Raw genomic sequence first — 23,504 nt, forward strand, 5'->3', positions numbered from 1 at the left:
ACCTTCATATCAATCAATGGGAGTGAGGGAGCACCCCACTCTCCAAGCAATATTTGAGGAAACAGTACTTAGACATGCTAGGAAAATAATTGCAGACCCCTCTCATGTCTTACATTCTGAGTACGACCTGCTACCCTCAGGCAGACGGTACAGAGTCCCAGTTAAATGCAAGAAAAGATATTTGAACAGGTATAAATTTTCATTCATTCCACTATCCATTACTCTGTTGAACTCAGGCCGTTAGTAGAATGCCATTTGTAGATCTGTATGTATGTATGTATGTCTGTATGTATGTATGCACTTTATCATTGCACTGTCAGCACTTGTGTGCTAGGCACTGTATTTTTCTATATAGTATTCTATTTTTCTACTGTCTTGTTGTGTTATGTGTTATGCAGCAGTCTGTACGTCTAAGACAAATCTCCTTCGGGACAAAATAAAGTAATCTTGAATCTTGAATCTTGAATCCTGAACCATCTGCATAAACCCTTTTATACTGGCAAAGATATGGCAATCATACAAGTAAAAAATGGCTTACGCCAGGCAAACAGAGTTACTCGTTCAAAGTATTTAAGATGAAAAATAATTAATTTGCCAGATTGAAAATATCCTCACAGATGAGAATATGAGAAGATGTCTTGGTTTTGGACTAAACAGGTTGGAGTATGTCAACCTGAGGTTTGGACAAAGCATTATTGCACATAAAAAATCATTAGACAGGCATCTATGCTACAGTGTGAACTTCAAAATAAAACAGCACCTGTGATCTCCATTGATTAAGACTTGTGGGTCTTATCAACATTCACTAATGTAGCTCCTTGGCTCACGTCATTGTTCTGTTGTGTACACACACACACACACACACACACACACACACACACACACACACACACACACACACACACACACACACACACACACACACAAACACAAACACACAAACACACATGTCAATGAAGAATTTAAGAATTTAGGCTTGGGCAAGAATACACACCCATGACTCATAACTGCAGACTCTGAGGTGTACTAGTGGAGAGCTGCAGGATAGTGAGACTATAGTTGTAGCTACACGGGGTGTTATCTGTCACCCTGATGCACACAGGAACAGACTTGAGAATGTGACAAACCCTCCCAGAAACAGAGGAAATGACCTCATAAGGGCTGCTTCTGTTAAATTGGACCTGCAGATGTATTGCTCCGTTGAATATTATATTTTGAAGCTAATGATATCAGTGTTTTTGGAGAAGCTGTTTATGCTTATCTTTATCCATACTACAAAGGTGAAGTCTGCTATTCCGGAGAATGCTTGTTGTCAAAATCAGTGAATATCTCCTTACTATCCGCTAACAGTCTGTACTGTGTTTGTGCGCTTAAAAATAATCTGGTGTTTATCCACAGCCTAGGCTCTGTGAACTGGTATGTAAACAAATGATAAGTTAACAAAGGGGGCCCACCGCAACATTCTGGTTTACAGAGCCTAGACTATCTATTTTTACCGGAATTTTATTATCAGCGCACACAAAGTACGGAGAGGTCGGGATTGTGAGGAACAATTCACTTATTTTGACAAATTTTGACAAAAAGTGATTTTGACAAGAAGCATTCTCTAGGTCAGGGGTTTTCAAAGTGTGAGAGAGTGAGCCCCCCCCCCCTCCTCAGAGAACAAATTTCAGCGGAGCCCCCCCCCAATTTTTTTTTTCTAAATCCCTGTGTTTTGAAAGATCTTTTAATTATTTTACAAATTTAAACATATTTTTGAAACATTGTAAACATTGTTGTGTGTCTTAATCCAGTGTTTTAATCCTGCTTCCTTTAAGCATGGATAGTAGTGACTGAGTGTGCAGCGGAGTGAGAAAGATAGGCAGACAGACTTGCCCAAAGTATTGACTAGTTAAATGTAGGGATTGGGCTGATCCGATCCAGTATCGGTATCGGGTCCGATATGGCCGAAATCTGCGTATCGGATATCGGACTGACAGCTCCGATATTAAAATCCGATATTTTTTTTTATTTTTTTTATAATTTTTTTTTTTTTTTTTACTATGTAAGAGCGAACATGCGCCGACGTTCGGTGGAGGGAGAGAGGACATCACTTTATAATTTGACATACAGTACATATCAGTTTGTTAGCCAGTGAGCTAACCAAAGCTAATCCAAGTCAAGGAAGTGGAGAGGCTTGTGACAAATTCTACTATGTAAAATACAGCCAGAGAGAGAAAGACTGTTTAGACAAACAGACCACCACATATTCTAGTGGGGCAGAAGTGATCATTGAGAAGGATTTCTGCCTTTAAGATAAACCTATATGCATTTGTGTATATTTATTGCTCTTTTAAATTAGAATTGCTTAAGCCTTCCTAGCCTAATACATAACATCACCACCAACGAAAAAATTTATAACAATTATGATATCGTATCGGTCAGTATCGGTATCGGCCGATATCCAAACCCCAGGTATCGGAATCGGATCGGAACTAAAAAAAGTGGATCGTCCCATCCCTAGTTAAATGTCATTCACACACCCAGTGTTTTTTCGCTAGTGCCTCCAATGTCCTGCTGGGTGAAAATAGTAGCCAGCGGAGAACCAGACCCTCCTAGGAGAGTCCGGGGGTATGCCCCCCCGAGAGATTTGTTTTCACCTTTTTAAAGTGAAATGCATGAATCTGGTGCACCTTGAGAGGAAAATTAAGAGGCAAAATATGAGGAATTTTGTGTGAACAAATAATTTGGAGACACTGGGTCTGATGAAGTAGAAGCTATTGAAGAAAGACACATGGATTTTCCATAAAAATATTAATTTAAAATAGAAAAATGTATGCAGGGTCCTCTGGGTTAGGCTTGGTGCTCTTTTTCTTTAACGAGACCTATTTCTCTGTAATATAATGAATGCATTTAAATGCAGTGAGAGGAACGAAGCAGAAGAACTCTTGTCCAGCTATGCAGTGATCTTAATATAAAAAACACAAACTCAATTATTTTTTTTATTTTTTTATTTATTTTTTCACATATCCATCCGCGCCCCCCCCCCTGCCATAACCCCATAAGCCCCACAGTTTGAAAACCACTGCTCTAGATCATCATCACTGACTCCACCTTTAATACTTTCTGTTGGAGCTAAATTGCCTTTTTGAGCCTTGAATCAAGCTGCAGGAGCCAGTTGCAACTTAGGTTAGAGACCAGACTTTTATTTTTTTCTAAACTGCATCTCTTGGTTTTATTTCTTCCATTACTTATTTCTATGTCTTTTCTGCCTCTTTTAGATGTAGTCATGCTGTTTTGTCCCCTTAAGTGATGCATGTACACATTCTTCAAAAGGCAATTTGCATCCTTGAAAGTAATACATTTTTTACAAGCATGCAACTTCATCAGTATTCATTATCTCTGCTGGTGTCTGTCTCTGGCATGACGTCTAACTAGAAGAAAAATCCTTTGTAATATACAGAAAAATTAAACAGTGGTGTTTGTCATTATACAATGTTTAACTTTTAACCCAAAAGAATGCCAGTTTGAAGCATCAAACACTTTGTTTAAAAGTGATTTAAAATACCTTTAAGTCTATGTCAAAGTGGAAACTTTTCCAAACATCCAAAAATTACCCCCCCCCCGCCCCCTATCTCTCTCTCTCGCTCGCTCTCTCTATCTTTCTCTCTCTCCATCTGATACATAACTAATCGTCTATTAAAGCAGCTGATGCATGGCGCTGTGCTGCAACGCTCTGTGATCCCAGGCTTTCACTGCAGCATCTGCCCACTCTTGAGGGCCCTTAAAACTGCTGCACCCTAACAGTGTGACTCCCGGGGAAACGGTACCTTCAGTCCTAGTCATTATTTTAGTCGTCATGGCCAGTGTATAGCTCTAGTATAAATGGGCAGGTTTTGATGTGGTGTTGGCTAGATTTGACCTAGCCAAAGGCAGCGTAAATGCTAATCAGGTGCAGTCAATGGCTACACCACGGCAAGTAGCCAAATTATAGACCTCGTTTGTGTGGTGATTTACATTTTCACCCCTAATTTTCCCCTTCACAGGTCATCGGATGTTATTTCATGTCGACATCATGAATTATACATCATTATCAGCAATGCGCAAGTCTTTTATTTTTATCCAAATTGGTTAGATGATAATCCAGTAGACTAAATTCATTCTTAGTTTAAACATATATCTGGTCCTATTCTACAAAAAGACCCAAACCAACATTGAAATGATCCTACTAACAAGCATTGCCGATTACCCAAAAGCCTGATATAGCTCGTTCCTCAAAAAAACACCATTAAAAACACAATGGGTGTCTGTGGCGCAGATGAATCAGGCTTTGACTACACAGTCAATATAGATACACAAAGTGATTTCAATCGCCAGGTTTCACTTCCTCCTCTATACAGCAGCTGATTTGATTTTGTTTTGAACTGTTATAGGCATTGGATGACCTTTGTGACTTGAGACATTACATGTCTATAAATCTTTCATATTTTTTCTTCTGTCAGAGCAAGCTTTAATGAAGCTATGCTAGCTTTGATAGAAAGCTCAAAGAAAGAGGCTAAAGCCACATCCCCCAGGCCAAATAGTTAGCATCCCAAAAACAGTTGCTGATCCATCCTAGATTACATGGAAATAAAGAACCAGTATTGCTTTTTTGCTGCACTGTATAGCTAGGTATCCATATGATTCAATACAGTCTTATTATCAATTACAGTGTAATTAAAATGTTTTTTTTTGGTTCTAACATAACCCTTGTTTTGTTTCCCCCTGTGAGGCATAGTTACGGTTGCTGGGCTACAGTTTGATTAGACATTCGTTGTTCTTTGGGGGGGGGGGTAGGCGAGCCGCGAACGTCAATTTTGTTTTTTACAATTTGAAAGCTCACATAATTGTCAGGTGCACTTTAATTTGTGAAACGCAACAGAGAGAAATAAATGAAGATACACTGACCGTCTCTTATCAGATAGTTTTTTTAATAACTCATTTACTTCCTTCTTTCTTCTTCTTGTTTTTCTGGCTCTATTTATCTCCCTAATTGTTTCCCTCTTTGTATTTCCTCATTAGTCACTCATACTGTATCTCTCCTGTCTGACTATGCACCTGCCGCTCTCGACCCCCCCACTCACTACTTCCCCCCATCACCCTTTGCCACTTCCTCCTACGCCTCTTTGTTCTCTGCGTTCTTCCTGGAAGGATTGTGAGTTTGCATGAACAGCGCCACTGATGAGATCAATTATCTATCAGCAGTCACAAAAAGTATTGATTTAATAGCCCTGACACCCACGCACGGCACACATAGACACACGTACATCCCCAGCCTGCATTGCAGCACTCCTTTGTAACCCTGGGCCTTGGGGAAATCAGAGGATCTCTGAGTATATATGCTGTGAGCTCGGGAGAGCGTTTGCGAAACGTCCAACTTATGCCCTAAAATGGGTGACTGTTTAAGTGTGTGTGTGTGTGTGTGTGTGTGTGTGTGTGTGTGTGTGTGTGTGTGTGTGTGTGTGTGTGCGTGTGCGTGTGTGCGCGTGTGCATATGTCCGTCTATAAAACTGGAAAGCCTCAGCCCTTAGCTGTGGGGGTTACGCACGGTGGAGACGGCTATTATTCTTTTATCATTGGGCTTTGTGTTGTCATTACACATCGCTCTTTGCCTCTTTTCCCCAGTGGCCTCATCCTTCATTCTGTCCCTCTCTCTCTATATACATTTCTATACCTTCTCTTTCTCTCTCTCTCTATGGCCTATCTCTCCACTGTTGCTCCCTGCCAGTGGTCTGGTGTTTTATAGGTTGTTTGTTAAAGCGTAGAAGCAGAACTAGCCCCCCCCCCCCCCCCCCCCTTCTCTCCCCTGTTTCCTCCTCTCTGCCTCCACCGGCTCACGAGGGAATCGTTGGAGTGCAGCTTTTTCCTCCTTTGCCACTCTTCTGTTGCATGATTTACAAGCAGTGGCTGCTTGATGTGTCCGTGTGTGTGTGCGTGTGTGTGTGTGTGTCTGTGGTGCCTAGAAACACACACACAAACACACACACTCTCTTTCTCTCTTAGACTCCCCAGAGCGCTTAATCGCTCCTTTCTCCTGCTATTTTTCATTCTTTCACCCCCAAAAGCAGCAGAAAGCCTATTCACACAAAGAGGAGCAAACACTTACCCAAATGTACATTTAATACAGAGTGTCACACACATTTATTTCTCACATGCAGACACACACACACAGACACACTCTAGGGAGGCGGTGCAATGCTCCGTCTTAACACTGCATTGGTTTGCCCTCCATTATCCTGCTATTGGACGGTTAATGTTGCAGGAGCCGAGAGAAACGGAGGGAGTTAGAGGCCTTCAGCTTCGACATTTACTTTCCATTTTTTTCGCACACAGCGGCACAGCGGTGCTCATTCACAACACGTAAGGCTCATACCACCACCACACCAGGAAATATGCAGGAAATATACAGTATTTGTTTCCAGGTCTATTAATATGCATATGAAAGGAGCGGAGGTAGTATTCTCCACAGCCTCACCTAAAACACGGCCAATTATTGCACAGCAACCTCTCTATCGTTTATCAGAGCTTCACACCTGCAGTAAAACATGCCGGGCTCCCAACCACTAGATGCATTATCTCATTATATACAGTATACCATGAGGGGGAAGAGGCAGCCAGCGCTTTGATTGTGTGCGCATTAAGTCTGGGTGAAATCCATGACAAATTAATAGGAATATTTTATCAATGTCTTTTTTTTATCGTGTTTTTCCATTGCATGGCCTGTGTTACAGTTACATCCTTTACATATACAGAATTGTGTAGAATGACGATACCATATAAATCACAAGATTCCAATGAAAGTCACCTAATAATCATATTGAACTGAAATGATTTTTTCAAGCCAAAAAGCCACATTTTCACTGGTTCAAGTTCCTAATTGGAGAATCTGCAATTACTCAACAAATCGAAGAAAAATCCTTAGTGAGACATTTGCCACAACTTAACAGTTTGTAGCTCTGCTATGGGGCGTACAATTATAAAAGAAGTTTGTTTATAAATTATTTGAATGTACATAGAAGTTCAGACCATTTTTAAGCTGATAGCAGTGTCAGCGTGGCGTCTAGAAATTCCATGGGGGATGGCCCAAAGGTTTTGGCCAGACATAAAAACAAACCCTTTATTTATGTGTTTCAATCCATCTTCCTCAAGTCTTTCGGTCGCAGCTCCAATAAAAAAGCTAAAAGTGGCAGAATCGCAATTAAGAGCTTTCCAATCCCCCGGCTACACAGTGCTGCATATCAGATTTAATTTAGCATGAACAATAAAGTCAGTGTGACAGTTATTAATGATTTTATTCAGAATGTAAAGCTATCGCCTTTCAGACTCACTCGCCCAAAGGAATGTTTTTTGAATGGACTTTAACCATCTCTCTTTCTCTCTCTCTCTCTCTCTCTCTCTCTCTCTCTCTCTCACTCTCTCTCTCTTTTCAATGATAAGCGCTCTTTCAGTACTCTTCCCTCGTCAATGCACCGTCTGACATGATCTAATGAGCCCCTGAAGTAGGGCACGCCACCCACTCTCCAAACAGATAAACACACAGCCCTGCACAAGCTATTCATAAATATGCTTTTTAGATATCTGGGCATTAGGCATAGACCCATAGAGCAAGTTCTATCTGAGGCATTTACCTGCACAATAATATCCCATCCTGGTTTTGATCATGTATTCAGGAATACAGTGTATACATGGAAGATGAGAAACCCTGGTTGTTCACGTCCCCCGTATACACCATCATAGGAGTGTGCTGTTTTCTGATCATATTGCCTGCAGGTGGGCCTTTGATTCTGGTACATCCCAGCCACTCTGTGCTGCGACGGCTGTTTATAATGAACACAGCTTGGTTTCTGGCTGTGGGAACCCTGCTGCATTCGCCGCTGTGCTGGATTTAGCTTCTCCGTCTCGTAAAAAATGCGAACGACAATACTGTTCACTGTTGAATCTACGCTACCGGAGTCAGACTTTAACTTAATTCAAGCATGTTTTTCATCGTCTCAAGATGTAATACAGTTTGATCGTTATCATTACTTTCTATCACATTTTCTGTGAGAGCGGTATGTAAGCAAAGTTGTAATGAAGTGGCTCTCTAGCCCATGGAAAAGCAAACTTAGAAGGTCTTAGAATGTTTGTACAGTAAGTTGAACCAACTGCAGTGCACACCAGCACTCACTAGCCCAGAACTGCAGTCAGGTTTGCGTAAATTGAAAAGGGTATTATGGTAGTCCAGGTAGCTAATCCGGTTTTCTCACAACCAGAATATGGTGCTACACACAAACGGGATACTTCTAAACCCAGACCTTAAGCAGGCGGACACTCATTAGTGAAGTCTAAAATATGTTATGCCGTTTTGACAGTGAGGGAAAAAAAAGTGGGTTGTTCTCCTTTGTCCTCGGTTTCCTTTAGATCTGAAACAATTAGTCGATTAATCAGTTAGTCAATTGACAGAAAAACAGACATTTTGAAAATCGACAAAGAGATCAAATGCCAAATAAATTTGCTGCTTTCAGCCTCTCAAATATATAGAGTTTTCCAAAAAAAAAAATCTCTATTTTATATCAATGTAATTGTATATCATTGGGGTGTATGGACAATGGCTACGACAAAACAAGACGTCTCAGACTCTGAGAAACTGGGTCAAACATTTGAAACTATTATGCGAGAAAACAAACGATTATGAACAAAGAATTGTTAGTTGCAGCCTTAGTTTCATTGTGTCTGTTTTCACTTCCTTGAGGTGGGTTACACGAGGAGATATATTACATGGTTTTCCTTGTTAAGGCCCATGGTCTTCTGGGAACTTCCCCTTTCATCCTATTCTAACTTGGCTCATCCAGACCATTCAGGCCATCTGGACCTATCACAGTGTGAGTGCAGGAACACACACATTCATGCCAGAGGTCTTTTTAATAGCGGACATGTTGGCAGAGCAGAGACCTCTATCGGCGAGGGGAGCAACATGGAGCACTATAGTCAAGATGGGCAAAGACGCAGAGAAGAGAAGCTGGAGGAAGAAAGGGAGGAGACACTCTGCTGTCTGTTGCCTGGCAACAAAGCATCAGTCAGTGCAAAGGGGTTGGGGGGGGGCAGAAAGTAAAAGGGCTCGTGAAGAAGAATAGATTGATGCGGGTTTTGTGTGGCTGAGAAGCTGGTTAATCATGTTGACCCTAACTCACTAACTGAATACACACTTGACTAGTTTTAAGATACCAGTTTCACACGTAACATGATTTACTGTATTCATACACACACACCATCTTCCTGATATGATTATGTTCTGTTTTTAAGTCTAATTTGTCAGTTTTATTCATCAAACCAAGTTAAAATTAAAATAATCCTGCATTAGCTCAGCTTTTACAGGTCTAAGAAAGGAATAATCCTTTAAGTACTGCAGCCACACACCCAAGGAATTACTCACAACAGATTGCATGTACCAGCCAAATATGGCTAAAAACTAGCTATATTTTCACCTACACAGCTTATATCATGATGTTTGTTAGCTTGCTTAAATTAGTTAACTAACACTAGAAACAAGTGACAACTAAGGCTAGGATTCGAGAAATTGAAAGTTCAATGGAGCGTGATGATTATTTACATCACCAAAGTTTGTCAAAATCATCCTGGCATTTACGTGAATTTCAGAAACCAAATGTCAAGGCTTTCCATCCGATAGGTGAGGAGATATTTTTTAGTCTAAGCCAAAATGGTGGACTGACTTTACACTGGAAAAGCAATGTGATCAAATCAGGGACAAACATATGGAGTGCTGAGGTTACAAATGTAGTTAAGCCTTCACCTTAATACCATTGCACTCTCTGCAAAGACAAACCAGTAGCTGCATGGCGTTTTTCTTCAAAATGTCAACCAGTTTCTTTAAGTTGTATGAACTTGCACTAGGATATATCCTGTTCTCCTCCTGTGACCTCTCTAGTTTCTCTCTCACTATTTCACTATCATTAAGTATCCCAATTCGCTTCCTTTATGTCTCGTCTTCAATGCTGTATAGTAGAGGGAGGTGAGTCAGCAAGAGGGAGGTGATTGGGCCGATAAGTGGATCGTGGCAGACGCTTGAATGAAAAATAGTGTACAAAAAACAGCTCGTGAGTTGGAGGAATCATTGCAAAAAGACTTGACTAATCATCGGTGATTAAAGAAGTCTGAAGTATCTACAGAGACCGCTGAGAACAGATATGTTGCTGTCTGCTGTCACATGGGGGGGTGATGTGTCTGCCATTGTTCCTCTTTTGCCCGAGATGATAGCCGCCGCTAATGTATTTATGACCTGCTTATTACTGTATGCCACAAAGTCATGGTTTGTCAGGTGTCTAATTTTAAAACATGTCTCCCTCTCTTTTCTCTCTGTCCGTCTCTCTGTCTCGCCTCTCAGTTAATTTCCAGTGACGCAGATGGGGCCATTCAGAGGGCAGGGCGCTTCAGGGTGGAGAACGGCTCTTCAGATGAGGTACATATACACAAAATACACATCATGCGTCCCAGCCATCCACTCACCGCCATTGTGCCAATATGCCATTATGATGTTATGTCACCATAGCTGCCCATTGAAGTTGGCCTCAAGCTAGGGGTCACGATCCATTTGATAGGTCTGTGGCATCAGAAGATAATGGTAAATGGGATGGGGAAAGAAAAATAGTCATATATTTTCTGACTTTTTTTTGTACTTAGGGCTATTAAATACGGGTTAATCAATATCTTTTAGGTTTAGAAAAAATATTAAAATCAAGCAATTGAGTGTAGTGCTCGAAACTCATTAACATGCGCCACCTGCGATGAGGAGCTGCAGGTACACGCTGCTTCACTTTAAAGGTTTGCCAATTGAAAAGGTCAGGAAAACACTTGCTCATTTTTGTTTTTTAATTGGGAGAGAGTCTCAAAATCATGAAAACAATCATGATTTTTGAGGCTGTGCTGCATATACGTATCTCAAAACTATCACACGCATGCAATGTACAGAAGAAACTGTTAAAAAAAGGTTGATTAACATTATGATATAAGAAGACCAGCTAAAAAGAATTGGCATTGGCTGTAACTGATTTTCTGTCCTGTGTTGGTATCTGCACTGCTGCATACTGTAGTATAACAGTTTTCCATGGAGAGCACTGCTGTGACTCAAGCTGTGACCATCCCAATGACAAGTTTGTGTGTGTGTGTGTGTGTGTGTGTGTGTGTGTCTGTTTGTGTGTGTGTGTGTGTGTGTGTGTGTGTGTGTGTGTGTGTGTGTGTGTGTGTGTGTGTGTGTGTGTGTGTGTGTTCAACAAACAGACCTCGGACTACACTCCAGGAACCTGGAGGAGAACCGATGTCCATCTGGAGAATCCCGAATACCACACCAGATGGTTCTTTAAATACTTCCTGGGAAAAGGTCAGTGCTTCTCTGCTTGTTGGTGGTGTGAGATATGAGAAAGGAATGACTGTAGATACAGGTGGAAGAGGGAGAGCCTATAAGCTTCCTATCAGGCATATAACATCCTCTGAAAATCTTCCCCGGTTCCTAGGGACACTTCTTATCTTATGGATGTCAGCCACGTCCTTACATTGCACCACTCTTTATTTAAGGCCAGAAACTTGTTAGCATCTTGCCATATCCCCACTGAGAGTCTCAACTACACTCTGATCCTATGCACCACCCAGAGAGGACGCCCATAGAGGACATGATGTAGCCTCACCAGACAGAGCGAAGGCTTTGCCTCCAAGAGATAACTTAATTAAGATCGGCCTGTTTGGCCTCTGAAATGAGCTGTGCAGCAGGCCAGCAGGAGCCCACCGCACCCCCGGGGATATAGTTAGAAAATACATTAGAATTGGTCACCTGTTCCTTGACCTTTCCGCTCCCCCCATCATCTGGCCATCCTCATTAATGCCTTCTTAACTCAATGTGCAGTGTAGGCAGCCACTGCAGGTTGTGCAACAAAAGATAATTGTCCAACAGGCGGTTTCTTTTACCGTGACTTGAATGCCTTCAGCTGTAAGGATGAGATAGAGAACAGAGCCCCAGATTGGATGGACATGAAGGAAAGTTACACAGCGCAAAAAGCAAGTAAGGAGAAGGAAATATATGCCTTTTCTGCTTTAAACATGCTAAGGCATGGCTGGTCTAAAGAGAGCCATGTATCCAGAAAGTTGGCACGACCCGTTTGGACTGCAGCAGAGCCATCTGTGTCTCACAGCCTGAACAGAGCCCACTTTATCGCACAAACACAGCACATTATGAACTCCGGGGCCGATTATTCTAACACAACAAATCCTTCCTGATGAATTATCCAATGCAATGCCTGAATTTTCAATTTCTCAATGGCCAGGTGAAGAATAGTAAAGTAGTTAGTCCTCGTTTGTTTCCCTGTTGCCTCGGATCAGGTATTAAGGTGATTACCGACTGATAACAATGTGTTTTCTTCTCAGACGGTGAGAAGTACAAGGTGTCTGAACGAAGTAAACATTGCAAAGCCTTTGCTTACCCGAAGCCTAAAAAAGATAGCTGATAGGGGATAATACGGAGCAAAAAATCTAACAGAGAAAGGACTTGAAATTGTGGTGTATAGAAAACATTAGAGGAAGAGGAAGCAGCAGATGGGGAGGACAAAGACAGGGACGGCACTGCAGGCTGAGATCTTGCGTCTAATTGGGTTTGGAGGTCTGTTTGGCCATTGTTTTCCAAAGACGTTACCCTGTCAACCGAGGAAGCGGAGGCATGAATGTGTGACTCAGTCTGCTGTGGAGATCTTTGTCTGTGGCCATGTCACACATAGAAAACTGGAGGTGTGTGTGTGTGTGTGTGTGTGTGTGTGTGTGTGTGTGTGTGTGTGTGTGTGTGCGCATGCGTGGATGCGTGCGTGTGTGTGTGTGTGTTGAAGATAATCAAAGAAATGGAAGGAAGGAGGATAGATATAATGCAGGCCAAGGTCTCCAATCTCTCCTTGATATCTTGATTTGAACCAGAGTGTACAGATGTGTAATTGTATCTGTATATTATCTCTGTCCCCAACATCATCAGTCCACCAGAACTATGTGGGTACAGACGCAGAGAAGAATCCATTCTACCTGTCAGTCGTCCTCTCAGACCAGAACAACCAGCGGGTTCCTCAATACAGAGCCGTCCTCTGGAGAAAGTCGGTGAGTGATGCTTAGGTGGTTAAGCGGGTTGGCCAACGATCCAAGAGTTGGCGGTTCAATCCCCGCCCGGCCACCTTTGTCATGGTTGTTGTGTCCTTGGGCAAGACACTTCACCCACCTTGCCTTGTGTGAATGTGTATGATTGCTGTATGTTCGAGGTGGTGGTCGGAGGGGCCGTTGGCGCTGAATGGCAGCCACGCTTCCGTCAGTCTGCCACAGGGCAGCTGTGGCTACTCTCGTAGTTTACCACCACCAGTATGACGGTGTGTGAACGAATTGAACCAGGAACCCTGTAAAGCGTCTTTGAGTGCCTAGGCAATAAAGCGCTATATAAAACCTATCAATTATGCTTTACTCGAGTAGAAAAAGCCATACAACAATGTGAAAATATTCTGTTACAAGTAAAAGCCCTGCATTCAAAAAGCTTCTCGAAGTTTAGCCCGTTTTTTAGTTTCACGCGTGTCTCCCTGTTTAGTTTATCTTGTGTGAAATGAATGAGGACATGTGTGCATGCAGGTAACCCGCCAAGAAATGCAATCATGCATGGTAGTAAACGACTGTGAATATACATATACAAAAACTGCAGCATTTATTATGGGGTTTGCTAATGTGTTATGAGGAAGGACACAAAACACATTTGTTAGACTTCACGGATACACACGGGGAACTTTATGAATTAAACATTACTTTAGTTTGTTTACAAGAAAACTCCACAGGGCGCCTTAGAACACCAGTATTATCATCAAGCATCAAGACTAAAAGTAGTTGTTCTGCAGAAAAAATTGCTGCTGTGACTGATATTTAATTAGTTATTGTGTTATTCGACTTTTAATTCTGATGCATCAGCGTGCAAGCTGCAACTTATCAGTCTTAATTGCCCCCTCTAAAAATCTGGTGGGAGTCTTGGTATGATTAATGGGATATGAAAAAGGAAAAATCTAAGTTCTGTGACACAATGTTATATTATTATTATCGTATGTTCAAGGACACATCACAAATCTTTAATTCTGTCTCTAGCGGACTTGCTAACAACTCATTTGGACATCTGAAACATGACAAATAGCTCCAATTAAATGCTGTTTCATGTGGTGGAGTAGAAGTATCAATTAGCATAAAATGGAAATAATCAAAGTAAAAATACCTCTACATTCGTACTCAATGTTCTTCACCAAAAAATAGACCGAACTATTTGGATTCATCTGAAACATGTATTAGGTAGTAGTAGGTGGTTCCTTTTTCTGTGATCTAAATATAAGAAGCGAAGACACAAAATGGTATCTTGATAGACGACAAGGCTGCACAACCTTTGAGTCACTGTGTGTGTGTGTGTGTGTGTGTGTGTGTGTGTGTGTGTGTGTGTGTGTGTGTGTGTGTGTGTGTGTGTGTGTGTGTGTGTGTGTGTGTGTGTGTGTGTGGTGACTCAGCTTCATGACTAAGATAACGTGGATCTAATTTCGGGGCCGCCAGCCTCATCTGGAACCTGATTAGGGCGATGCACCTCCGTTGCCTGATCACATTGATTTATCTTGTTTCTGTGAGACTATAACTGGTACAGGATGTTGTTGTTGTCGAATAGGACGACTTTTTTCCGTGCGTTAATTTGGTCCCATGGGATTATACTTTGACTGATTGTAAAAAAACAAAAATGTCTGTTGCTGTGTGCTGTGAATTTCTTTTTGGGGGCAATACTGAGTTAGCAGCGTGTTCTGTTACAAAATGAAGAACAGTGCAACAGATTTTTGAGCAAGCCACTCCTCAGGGGAAAAAAGCGATTGAAGAGTTTGTAATCCCTGTTCTGTGTCATTCTTGTTTTGGTTGCAGGGCACTCTAAAGATCAGCCTCCCCTACAGCCCCACCAAAACACTATCGGTCAAGTCCATCCTAAGGTGAGAAGTGCAGCCTGGAGCTCAGAGCAGACGCAGTTCATTCACTCTTTAGGACACACGTGTGAGAATTAATATTGTTGCTGCTGCAGAGGCATAAATACAGTGCATACTGTGTCTGAACAAAAAGACCATTCAGAGCTTCAAAATCTATATTTTATGTCCATCTAACACACACACACACACACACACACACACACACACACACACACACACACACGCAAACACACACACAAAAAAGATATATCATTGTACCGAATATGGAAATCAAGTTATACTTTATTATAAAGTGTTGAATATACTATTTTGTTAGCTATGGTCTCAAAATATGCTTACATTTATCCAACAGTAAATATTCTTATGAGGCCAATATCGTGTTCGCCCACACAACACTTTGTCGAGTACAAGTGCTAGAAAAAAGAATTGGTCGTGCTTTTGTGGCTTACTGCTTCATCGGTTAAAAAAATAATGAATACACATCTCCACTGCAGTCTTTAGGATGATGTTACTTAAACGTAAAAAGTCTTCAATATATATGAACAGATGTAACAGCAATTATAAGGCCTCTGTACTTTAGATTGAAGAAAAAAAACTATTTCTGCGTAACTGTGAGGAACTGAAATATAATTAAGGTTTGTCTGGGCTGCTGTAAGCAATTGTTATCATTGTTGATCAATATAGTATATACATCCTATTTTCCTCATTAATGGTTGAATTATTTTGTCCAGAAATGTTTTCAAAATAGTGGAATATTCCCATTGTAGTTTTCTATGTTTTCATATTTATAGTGCTTGTTATTTTAAAGGAGTGATATCACATAGTCATTCATATCTTCAACATTGTGTTTCCAGTAGCATATTTTGTGAATTGACTTAGTAACTGTATATATCGAGATGCATGAGAGAATAGATTGTAAAATCCTCGGGCTGAGCAGCAGAGTACAAGTAGTACAAGCAGGAAGAGAATTCCCCTGTATCGGATCTCACTCATTTTTCTCTGTGATATCCCTTTGGGCTATTTGTCTTCCATTGATCGGCCTTTCTCATTTTTTTTTTCATTTTTACTTCCTCCACTCCCCCCCTTTCCCCCCTTCCTTTATCTGTGTTCTCTCAGTGCGATGAACATGGACAGGTTTGAGAAAGGCCCCAGGGAGATCCTCAACCCGGAGATTCAGAAGGTGAGAGCAGCCTGCTAGCTCTTAATGAAATGTAGCAGCGCTCCATTTCAGGGCCAGGCCGTGATCAGTAGAACCTAAACTGTAACATATCCTCAGACTGTGCCTGTCTGTCTGTCTGCCTGTCTGTCCGTCCGTCCGTCTGTCCGTCTATCTATCTATCTATCTATCTATCTATCTATCTATCTATCTATCTATCTATCTATCTATCTATCTATCTATCTATCTATCTATCTATCTATCTATCTATCTATCTATCTATCTATCTATCTATCTATCTATCTATCTATCTATCTATCTATCTATCTATCTATCTATCTGTCTGTCTGTCTGTCTGTCTGTCTGTCTGTCTGTCTGTCTGTCTGTCTGTCTGTCTGTCTGTCTGTATGCCTGTCTGTCTGTATGCCTGTCTGTCTGTCTCTGCAGTGCTGGTCAGTGAGAATGATAATTGTTATGTCCCTTTTTCCTCAGGATCTGCTGGTGTTGGAGGAACAAGAGGTACGGATGACACTGTTACAGTCGAGCTTATTCATTGATTCGGTTTTTAAAAGAGATTTTTTTAATTTTTTCAAGTTTAGAGACTACTCTTTTCATCATTTTTGGTTTTCCTATATTTTTTTCGATTATTTTTTTTCTCACACATCTCACCAACACCCACATATTAGAACAGATATCAACTTGTTTGATTCTTTATTAAAACTCTATCTGAGAAATGATCTTCTATATATGCTGTATTAAAAGAAAGCAATATTTGATATTGTCTTACATATTACATGCAAAAGGTTATTAAATCTATCTTGAAGTAATTGTGTGCCACGTTTGTTCATTTTGATGTACTTTTTATGTCATTTTACATGCATGCTAATCATCCTGTCTTCAATAGCAGACATTATATAAATATAAAAAAATATTAAAAGCATGAATTGTAAATTGTTTCATAATTGTATCCAACTTTTTTTCTCTCTTTTTTGCAGGGTTCTGTCAACTTCAAATTTGGCGTCCTGTTTGCCAAAGACGGACAGCTGACAGATGACGAGATGTTTAGCAACGGTAAACACCTCTGTTCTCAAATACCATTGTCTGTTTGTTCAATATCAAGCAAGCAGCAGCCAGTTAGTTTAGCATTAGTTGAATATGACTAAATCCACCTACCAGCACCTCTATGGAAAAGCTAACAGGCTGCTGGTATTGGCACCAGAATTGGTGTACAAGTCTGAGGCGCCTTTTCATATAACTCAAAGCATAAAAGCGAATAATTGTATTTTCCAAAATGTCAAACAATCTTTGCATCAAAAGCTTTAAGGACTGTAACTGACATAATTAAAAATAGATAAATAAGTTCATAAATGATACAATGAATAGATCAATTAATACGTCATTAAATATGTCAAAATAAAATAAAACTTTGCCTTTTATAATTGCCTAAATGTCAAATGATGTCGCTTTTGTCATTCATTAATGTCTACATTTATTCCAATGTTTTTTTTTTGTTTTTTTGTATTTAATGGCATATTAATAGTTTTTGTTGAATCATTTATTTATTTATTAATTAATTTGAATAATGTCAGTTATGGTCCTCCCTATAAAACAGCTGGTAGAACAATACAATATGTCTTCTAAGTCAAAGGTGTGTGTGTGTGTGTTTGTTTCAGAGACGGGGAGTGAGAGCTTCGATAAGTTTCTCACTCTGCTGGGTGATTCCATTACGCTGCAGGGATGGGCCGGTTACCGCGGAGGGCTAGACACCAAGAGTAAGAGCACTCACGTCTGCTGAATCCCATTACTTTAACTTCATCTTAAAGTAAAGGCCTTTTGAATATGAGCCAAATGTTTCTCTTCTGTCTTCCCCCTGTCTGCTTTAACCTGCAGATGACACTACAGGAATGAAGTCCATCTACACAGTGTATCAGGGCCATGAGCTCATGTTCCACGTGTCCACCATGTTACCCTACTCTAAAGAGAACAAACAGCAGGTGGGTGTCTTTATGTGTGGCTGTGCATTTTCGTCTTCTTTGAAATTGTATCTATTTTTTTTTGTTTTGTTTTTTGTTTTGTTGTGTTTTTGGCCACGTTAGACGGATGGCAATACCACTATGGCCCAGTATCTTCTACTAATAGATAGATTGAAATTAAATTTGGTTCAAACATTCATGACCTCCAGAGGATAAATCTTACTGGATACTGATTCCTCTTGCACCACCAGCAGCTCAAATGTTTCATACATTCAGTGAAATTGATATCTATTGTATTGACACAATCTTTTGTACAGATCCTTCATGGCCCCCATGATGAATCATGTAACAGACACGGAAACATGATAAAAGTCGCCATATGATTTAAACGTGATACACATAGCCAGTGGCCTCACGTTGTGTCGGACTTGCAAAACTAATATTTTTCCCCTTAGTTATTGTTTGCATACTTAATCATTTTTCTGAGGATAAAAGTAATCCTAACCTTCAACTCTTACCACCAACTCTACCTGAAGATGTAAATCCTCCGGTGTTACCATACACTTAACTTTAATTGTACATTAGTTACAGGTCTTCATCTCTGTCATTTAGCAGAGAAAATATTAAAATATGCCAACAGTTTACAGTTCTTTGATAAGAACTCATTACAATGGCAACCGACCAGGAAAGTGTGCTCACTTTAGGATGAAAGGAGGTTATTGCCTTTCTCAAGATCTCCATATTGTAATGCCAATACTGGTGACAATGATTTAAAAGCTGTTCCTTGGCAGATCTGAAACATAATTGGATTTCTTCTTAAGATAAAAAATAAAAAATATATATTCTGGTCGTCAATAATAGGGAACAGTATGTGCTTGTACCTTATGAGATTGGCTGTCGCTCGTTTCCCATCCATCTGGGTGACAAGAAAAGCAGTTATATGAACAAATATGGTTATATCATACACCTGAGCAACAGTCTTGCAATTTAAAGTCAGTTGGGCGTAATTGGTGAAGTTGTGGAGTTATTTTCCCCCAAAGGTGAAAAAGCATCCTTGCAATTCCGTATTGACAATGTGTATAGTCTTACTTGTGGTGTGGTTAATAAAGTTTTCAACAAGTGGTAATGCTAGAAGAACTGCGGATTAAAATCAAAAGGGTGTATCGTCTTTGTAACGTGATTGTGCAAGGGTAACGACATAGCAGTATGTCTGAAATTGGCTTGACCAGTTTTACATTTTTGTGCAGTGTATTGTTATTTACTGTAATACACATATTAACTTAATGGATTTGTGCGTGGGCCGTTTGAGGATTGCTGACTCCACTGAGGACAATGATTTTCTTCAGCAAATTTCATGTGAAAGCCTTTTTCATTAACTTTGTGTTGGGTAGATGTGGTAAATGTTGACTTGACTTAAGGTATTTTTCTCTCAACTCAAACGAGCAAGAAATATTAAATCTCCATTGACGAGGTGAAGACGGCTGGCAAAGACAATTAATTAAGAAAAGAAAGCAAAAACTAGAGATGAAGCAATGAGCAGGTGAGAAGTTGTTTTGGTTCAGTCGATGTGCTTGATGTTTCTGCCTGTGAAGTTTGGTGATCAAAGTGTTTAATTGATCAGCGCTTCTCACAGTGTTTATGTTGTCGAGAGCTCGGAAAAGGTTTGCTGTTAGAATCACACCCTATTCTACAGTACAATGCAGCCTTATTCAGTACCTCATTAACAGTGTGATGCAGACTTATCAACTCTAAAGCTGCTATTATTTATAATTGTATGTACACAGGGGTTGAAATGGTGAAATAATGATGAAGATCCAGACAACAAGACTTACCTGATAATTGTCAATTTTATTAATTTTTTCAGCATCAAAGGAATCCAGTGATAGCGGACTGTAAAGCACTTTGTAAAAATGTACTCGGCACACTTTTAATAATACGACTTAGCCTAAATGAAACCAATAAAGTCTAAAAACAGGGCTGCAGTTGCTATAGTCACTAAATCGATGTCAACAATACATGAATCATAGGCTACTGAGGTTAGGTTGCAGGTGTTTTTTTTTCACATTTTGTGTCTTTTTGGTTCCGTCCTTTTAAACAGGTGGAGAGAAAGCGACACATCGGAAACGACATTGTTACCATAGTATTCCAGGAAGGGGATGACGCATCGTCGTCCTTCAAACCGTCTATGATCCGATCGCACTTCACCCGTATCCTTCACATGGACAATGACTGTCAGAGAAAAAAATGAAGTGGCAATCAGCGAACTGAGCCACGTTCAGAGGAGCTTCGGGCTATTCGGCAAACTGAGGGATAACATGGATTGCTGTTGTGTTGTTGTGTCTCCTGTATAATCAGTTCTCTTCCTTTACTTCACCACCCAGATATTTTTGCATTAGTTAGGTATAATAGCCAGAATGACAGTTACAGGTGAGTGCTTGACTGTGTTACCTTTGACTTTGCTGTGATGTGTTTTGATATTGTTTTTTTAAAAGAGCAGTTTATTTGAATTGACCATACTGTTTGATGTGCTTTGCATCCATTGTAAGTGTAAAAGGGATGCTAAATATCTGGCTCTTTGTCACAGGTTGAAGATATTCTCAGAGGAGAGTGTTCCACTGTTCGGACCCCCTCTCCCATCTCCGCCTGTATTTACTGATCACCAAGAATTCAGGGACTTTTTATTAGTCAAATGTAAGAACAGAAAAAAATGCCTTAGAATAGAGAACAACAAATGAGTTCACACTGTCCATATATGTCTTATCCGGCCTTGCTTTAATCTCCTGCAGTAATCAATGGAGAGAAAGCCACACTGGAGACGCCAACGTTTGCCCAGAAGCGTCAGCGGACCCTTGACATGTTGATCCGCTCGCTCTACCAAGACCTCATGCCTGACCTGCACAAGGTAAAAGCCCCCGTTCTGACCCACCAGTCTAGTGTTAAAGGTGGAGTCAGCCATTTCCGGAGATTGCTTGTCAAAATGATTTTTTGTCAAAGTCTGTGAATATCTCCTCAGGATCCTCACAGCTACCTGGCTGTCCCTACTGTGTGTGTGCTGAAAAATAATCTTGTATAAAAACACTACCTAGGCTCTGTAAACCAGTACGTTGCTAGCAATGGTGGACTACTCTGTTTACATACCAGTTGACAGAGCATAGGCTGTGTATTGACACCAGGTTTCTTTTCAGTTCACACACAGTACTGACAGGTAGCGGATTGTGAGGGGATATTCACTGATTTTGACAACAAGCGCATTCTCCAGAATCACTGACTGCACCTTTAAGAGACTGGGTTATGTGTATTCTTGGATGGATCTACTTTTTGGCCATCCAAGTCGCCTGAGCCACTGGCAGTGACTGTAGCCACTGCTGAGCTTTGTTCTGCTATATTCCACTGCAGCCCCTCGGTCTCTCTCCCTCTGCATACTGCACCACACACACTGGATACTACTGCAATGCTGACTTTCTCAGCGGGGCTCTCTCTCTGCACACATCACTTTACTTCTTATTTCTTTAGTTTTTTATTCCCTCCCTCCTTTCACTGTTTGCTCCTAACACGGCTTAGTCTGCGCTGTCTTTCACTGCTGCTCTTTCGCCCCCCCTGCCAGGGTCATTCTCTAAGACCCCTTTCTGCTTTCTTTTTCCCTGTGTGTGTGTGTGTGTGTGTGTGTGTGTGTGTCACCATTCCGTGGTTGTCGGTGTTCCATGTTTAGGTTCCTTTTTCTCCCCAGAACATGTTAAACCGGCGGTCCTTCAGCGACGTGCTGCCGGAGTCTCCCAAGTCGGCACGCAAGAAGGAGGAGGCACGGCAGGCAGAATTTGTCAGAATAGGGCAGGTAACCAAGTGAAGAACACGCACGCACACACACAACACACACACACACACACACACACACACACACACACACACACACACACAGCCTCAAATTCTGTGTTACCAGCCAACCAGAGCTCTGCAGTAAGAAGGCAGAAACACACACACACACGCACACACGCACGCACACACACACACACACAGAAACCAGGTTAAAACCCAGACAAAAGCGGCGTTCACACTTACTACGGGCCTGGACAAACACACCTTATCACCTAAGAAACCCAGTCATATGCACATATAAACACAGGCCATCTTTATTGGTATATTTGAATATAATATAGCACCTACCATTACGCTAATTTCGCAACAGTCGGGAATATAAACGTATACATCTATGTGCTTAAACCCTGCAATTTCAAATTGTAGGGTTTTGTGTAATTGTTTTGTGCACAAATGCAGTTTTTTAAAAAGTTTAACTGAAGCTCATGCAAGGCTTGAGCCATTTTTATTAGTCTGATTTATGGGTATATTCCCAAGAATTTCACTACTGCAGTTCAACAAGAAATCGCTGAAATACAGAGAGAAACTTACAGTATGCTGTAAAAGACTGTAACTTTGAAAGATGCCCACTTCATTTGTCTCCCTCAAACTACTCAAGACTCATTAACTTCAGCTCGGAGAGTTCTGTGACAGATCTGAGGTCACTGTTAGAAGTATAGATGAATAAATTATGTTCAAGTTCAAGCAGACTGTCGGAGTTCCACGCAGAAGTATTTCAAATTTTAGAAAAAGGAGAAGGGTGCGCTTCTCTTCTCTCTTCACAAAATTCCAGTTGCATGGAGGGTGGGAATAAAACACAGACAATGTTGAACATTTTTACCGTGTTTTTTTTCTGTAATAATGGTTGTATCTACATGTGCATCAGTTCAAGTTGAAGTACTGATTCATTAGGTTTTTAAACCTTATAAATGCCGAATGCAGCGCCCTTTTTTTAATAGCCTTTAGAAGTAGGTCCAGGTTTTCATTTCATACTGCATACTGCCTCAACAACAGCAGTAGGGCAGGGCAGCTTGTTTGTAGCCTGAGACCTAAAGGAAGGGAATTGTTGCTTTGAGCGCATGGTAATAATTGACGCCGACTCAGATAACATGCAGGTAGGTGTAAAAACAGGCATCAGTTACATATTACAGGCGTATAAGGTGAATAAGCCATCATGCACATACATTTCATAATTTATTAATAGTACTGTAGGCCTTCTGGGTCTGGTGTTAAATGTCCAATATGTACAGGTAATTCCTGCTAAAATGGCAGAGAATGTATTTTCTAGATGTTAAAGTGCATTATATATGATACTGGTTTTGATCAGCTCCTGTGTTGTGAGATTTATAAACACGTTTCTACCTGCACGGATTGTTCAGTGTTAAAACAATAAAATTATGAGCCAAATATGTATATATATTTGTCTTGTAAGTCCTGACAGACAGTCGAGTGAACTGGACACCTCTTTTCAGTCAGGGTCAGGATGGATTAATGATATAGAAT

At 40.7% G+C, this 23,504-nt stretch overlaps 1 protein-coding gene across 2 annotated transcripts in view; it reads left to right on the plus strand.

Moving 5' to 3' along the window:
- garnl3 (GTPase activating Rap/RanGAP domain like 3) overlaps positions 1-23,504 on the plus strand; it is a 68,692-nt gene that overhangs the window by 25,056 nt on the left and 20,132 nt on the right. For both annotated transcript variants that reach the window (XM_080046338.1, XM_080046339.1), the window contains exons 3-16: positions 10,400-10,474; positions 11,293-11,392; positions 13,022-13,140; positions 14,962-15,026; positions 16,137-16,200; positions 16,669-16,695; positions 17,172-17,247; positions 17,850-17,948; positions 18,067-18,170; positions 20,248-20,356; positions 20,531-20,576; positions 20,734-20,840; positions 20,936-21,051; positions 21,877-21,981. In XM_080046338.1, the coding sequence (XP_079902464.1) occupies positions 10,400-10,474; positions 11,293-11,392; positions 13,022-13,140; positions 14,962-15,026; positions 16,137-16,200; positions 16,669-16,695; positions 17,172-17,247; positions 17,850-17,948; positions 18,067-18,170; positions 20,248-20,356; positions 20,531-20,576; positions 20,734-20,840; positions 20,936-21,051; positions 21,877-21,981 (1,212 nt within the window). The remainder of the gene's footprint in view (positions 1-10,399; positions 10,475-11,292; positions 11,393-13,021; positions 13,141-14,961; positions 15,027-16,136; positions 16,201-16,668; positions 16,696-17,171; positions 17,248-17,849; positions 17,949-18,066; positions 18,171-20,247; positions 20,357-20,530; positions 20,577-20,733; positions 20,841-20,935; positions 21,052-21,876; positions 21,982-23,504) is intronic.

The sequence above is a fragment of the Ammodytes marinus genome (assembly GCF_949987685.1).
Source record: "Ammodytes marinus genome assembly, chromosome: 18".
NCBI classification, from domain to species: domain Eukaryota; kingdom Metazoa; phylum Chordata; class Actinopteri; order Uranoscopiformes; family Ammodytidae; genus Ammodytes; species Ammodytes marinus.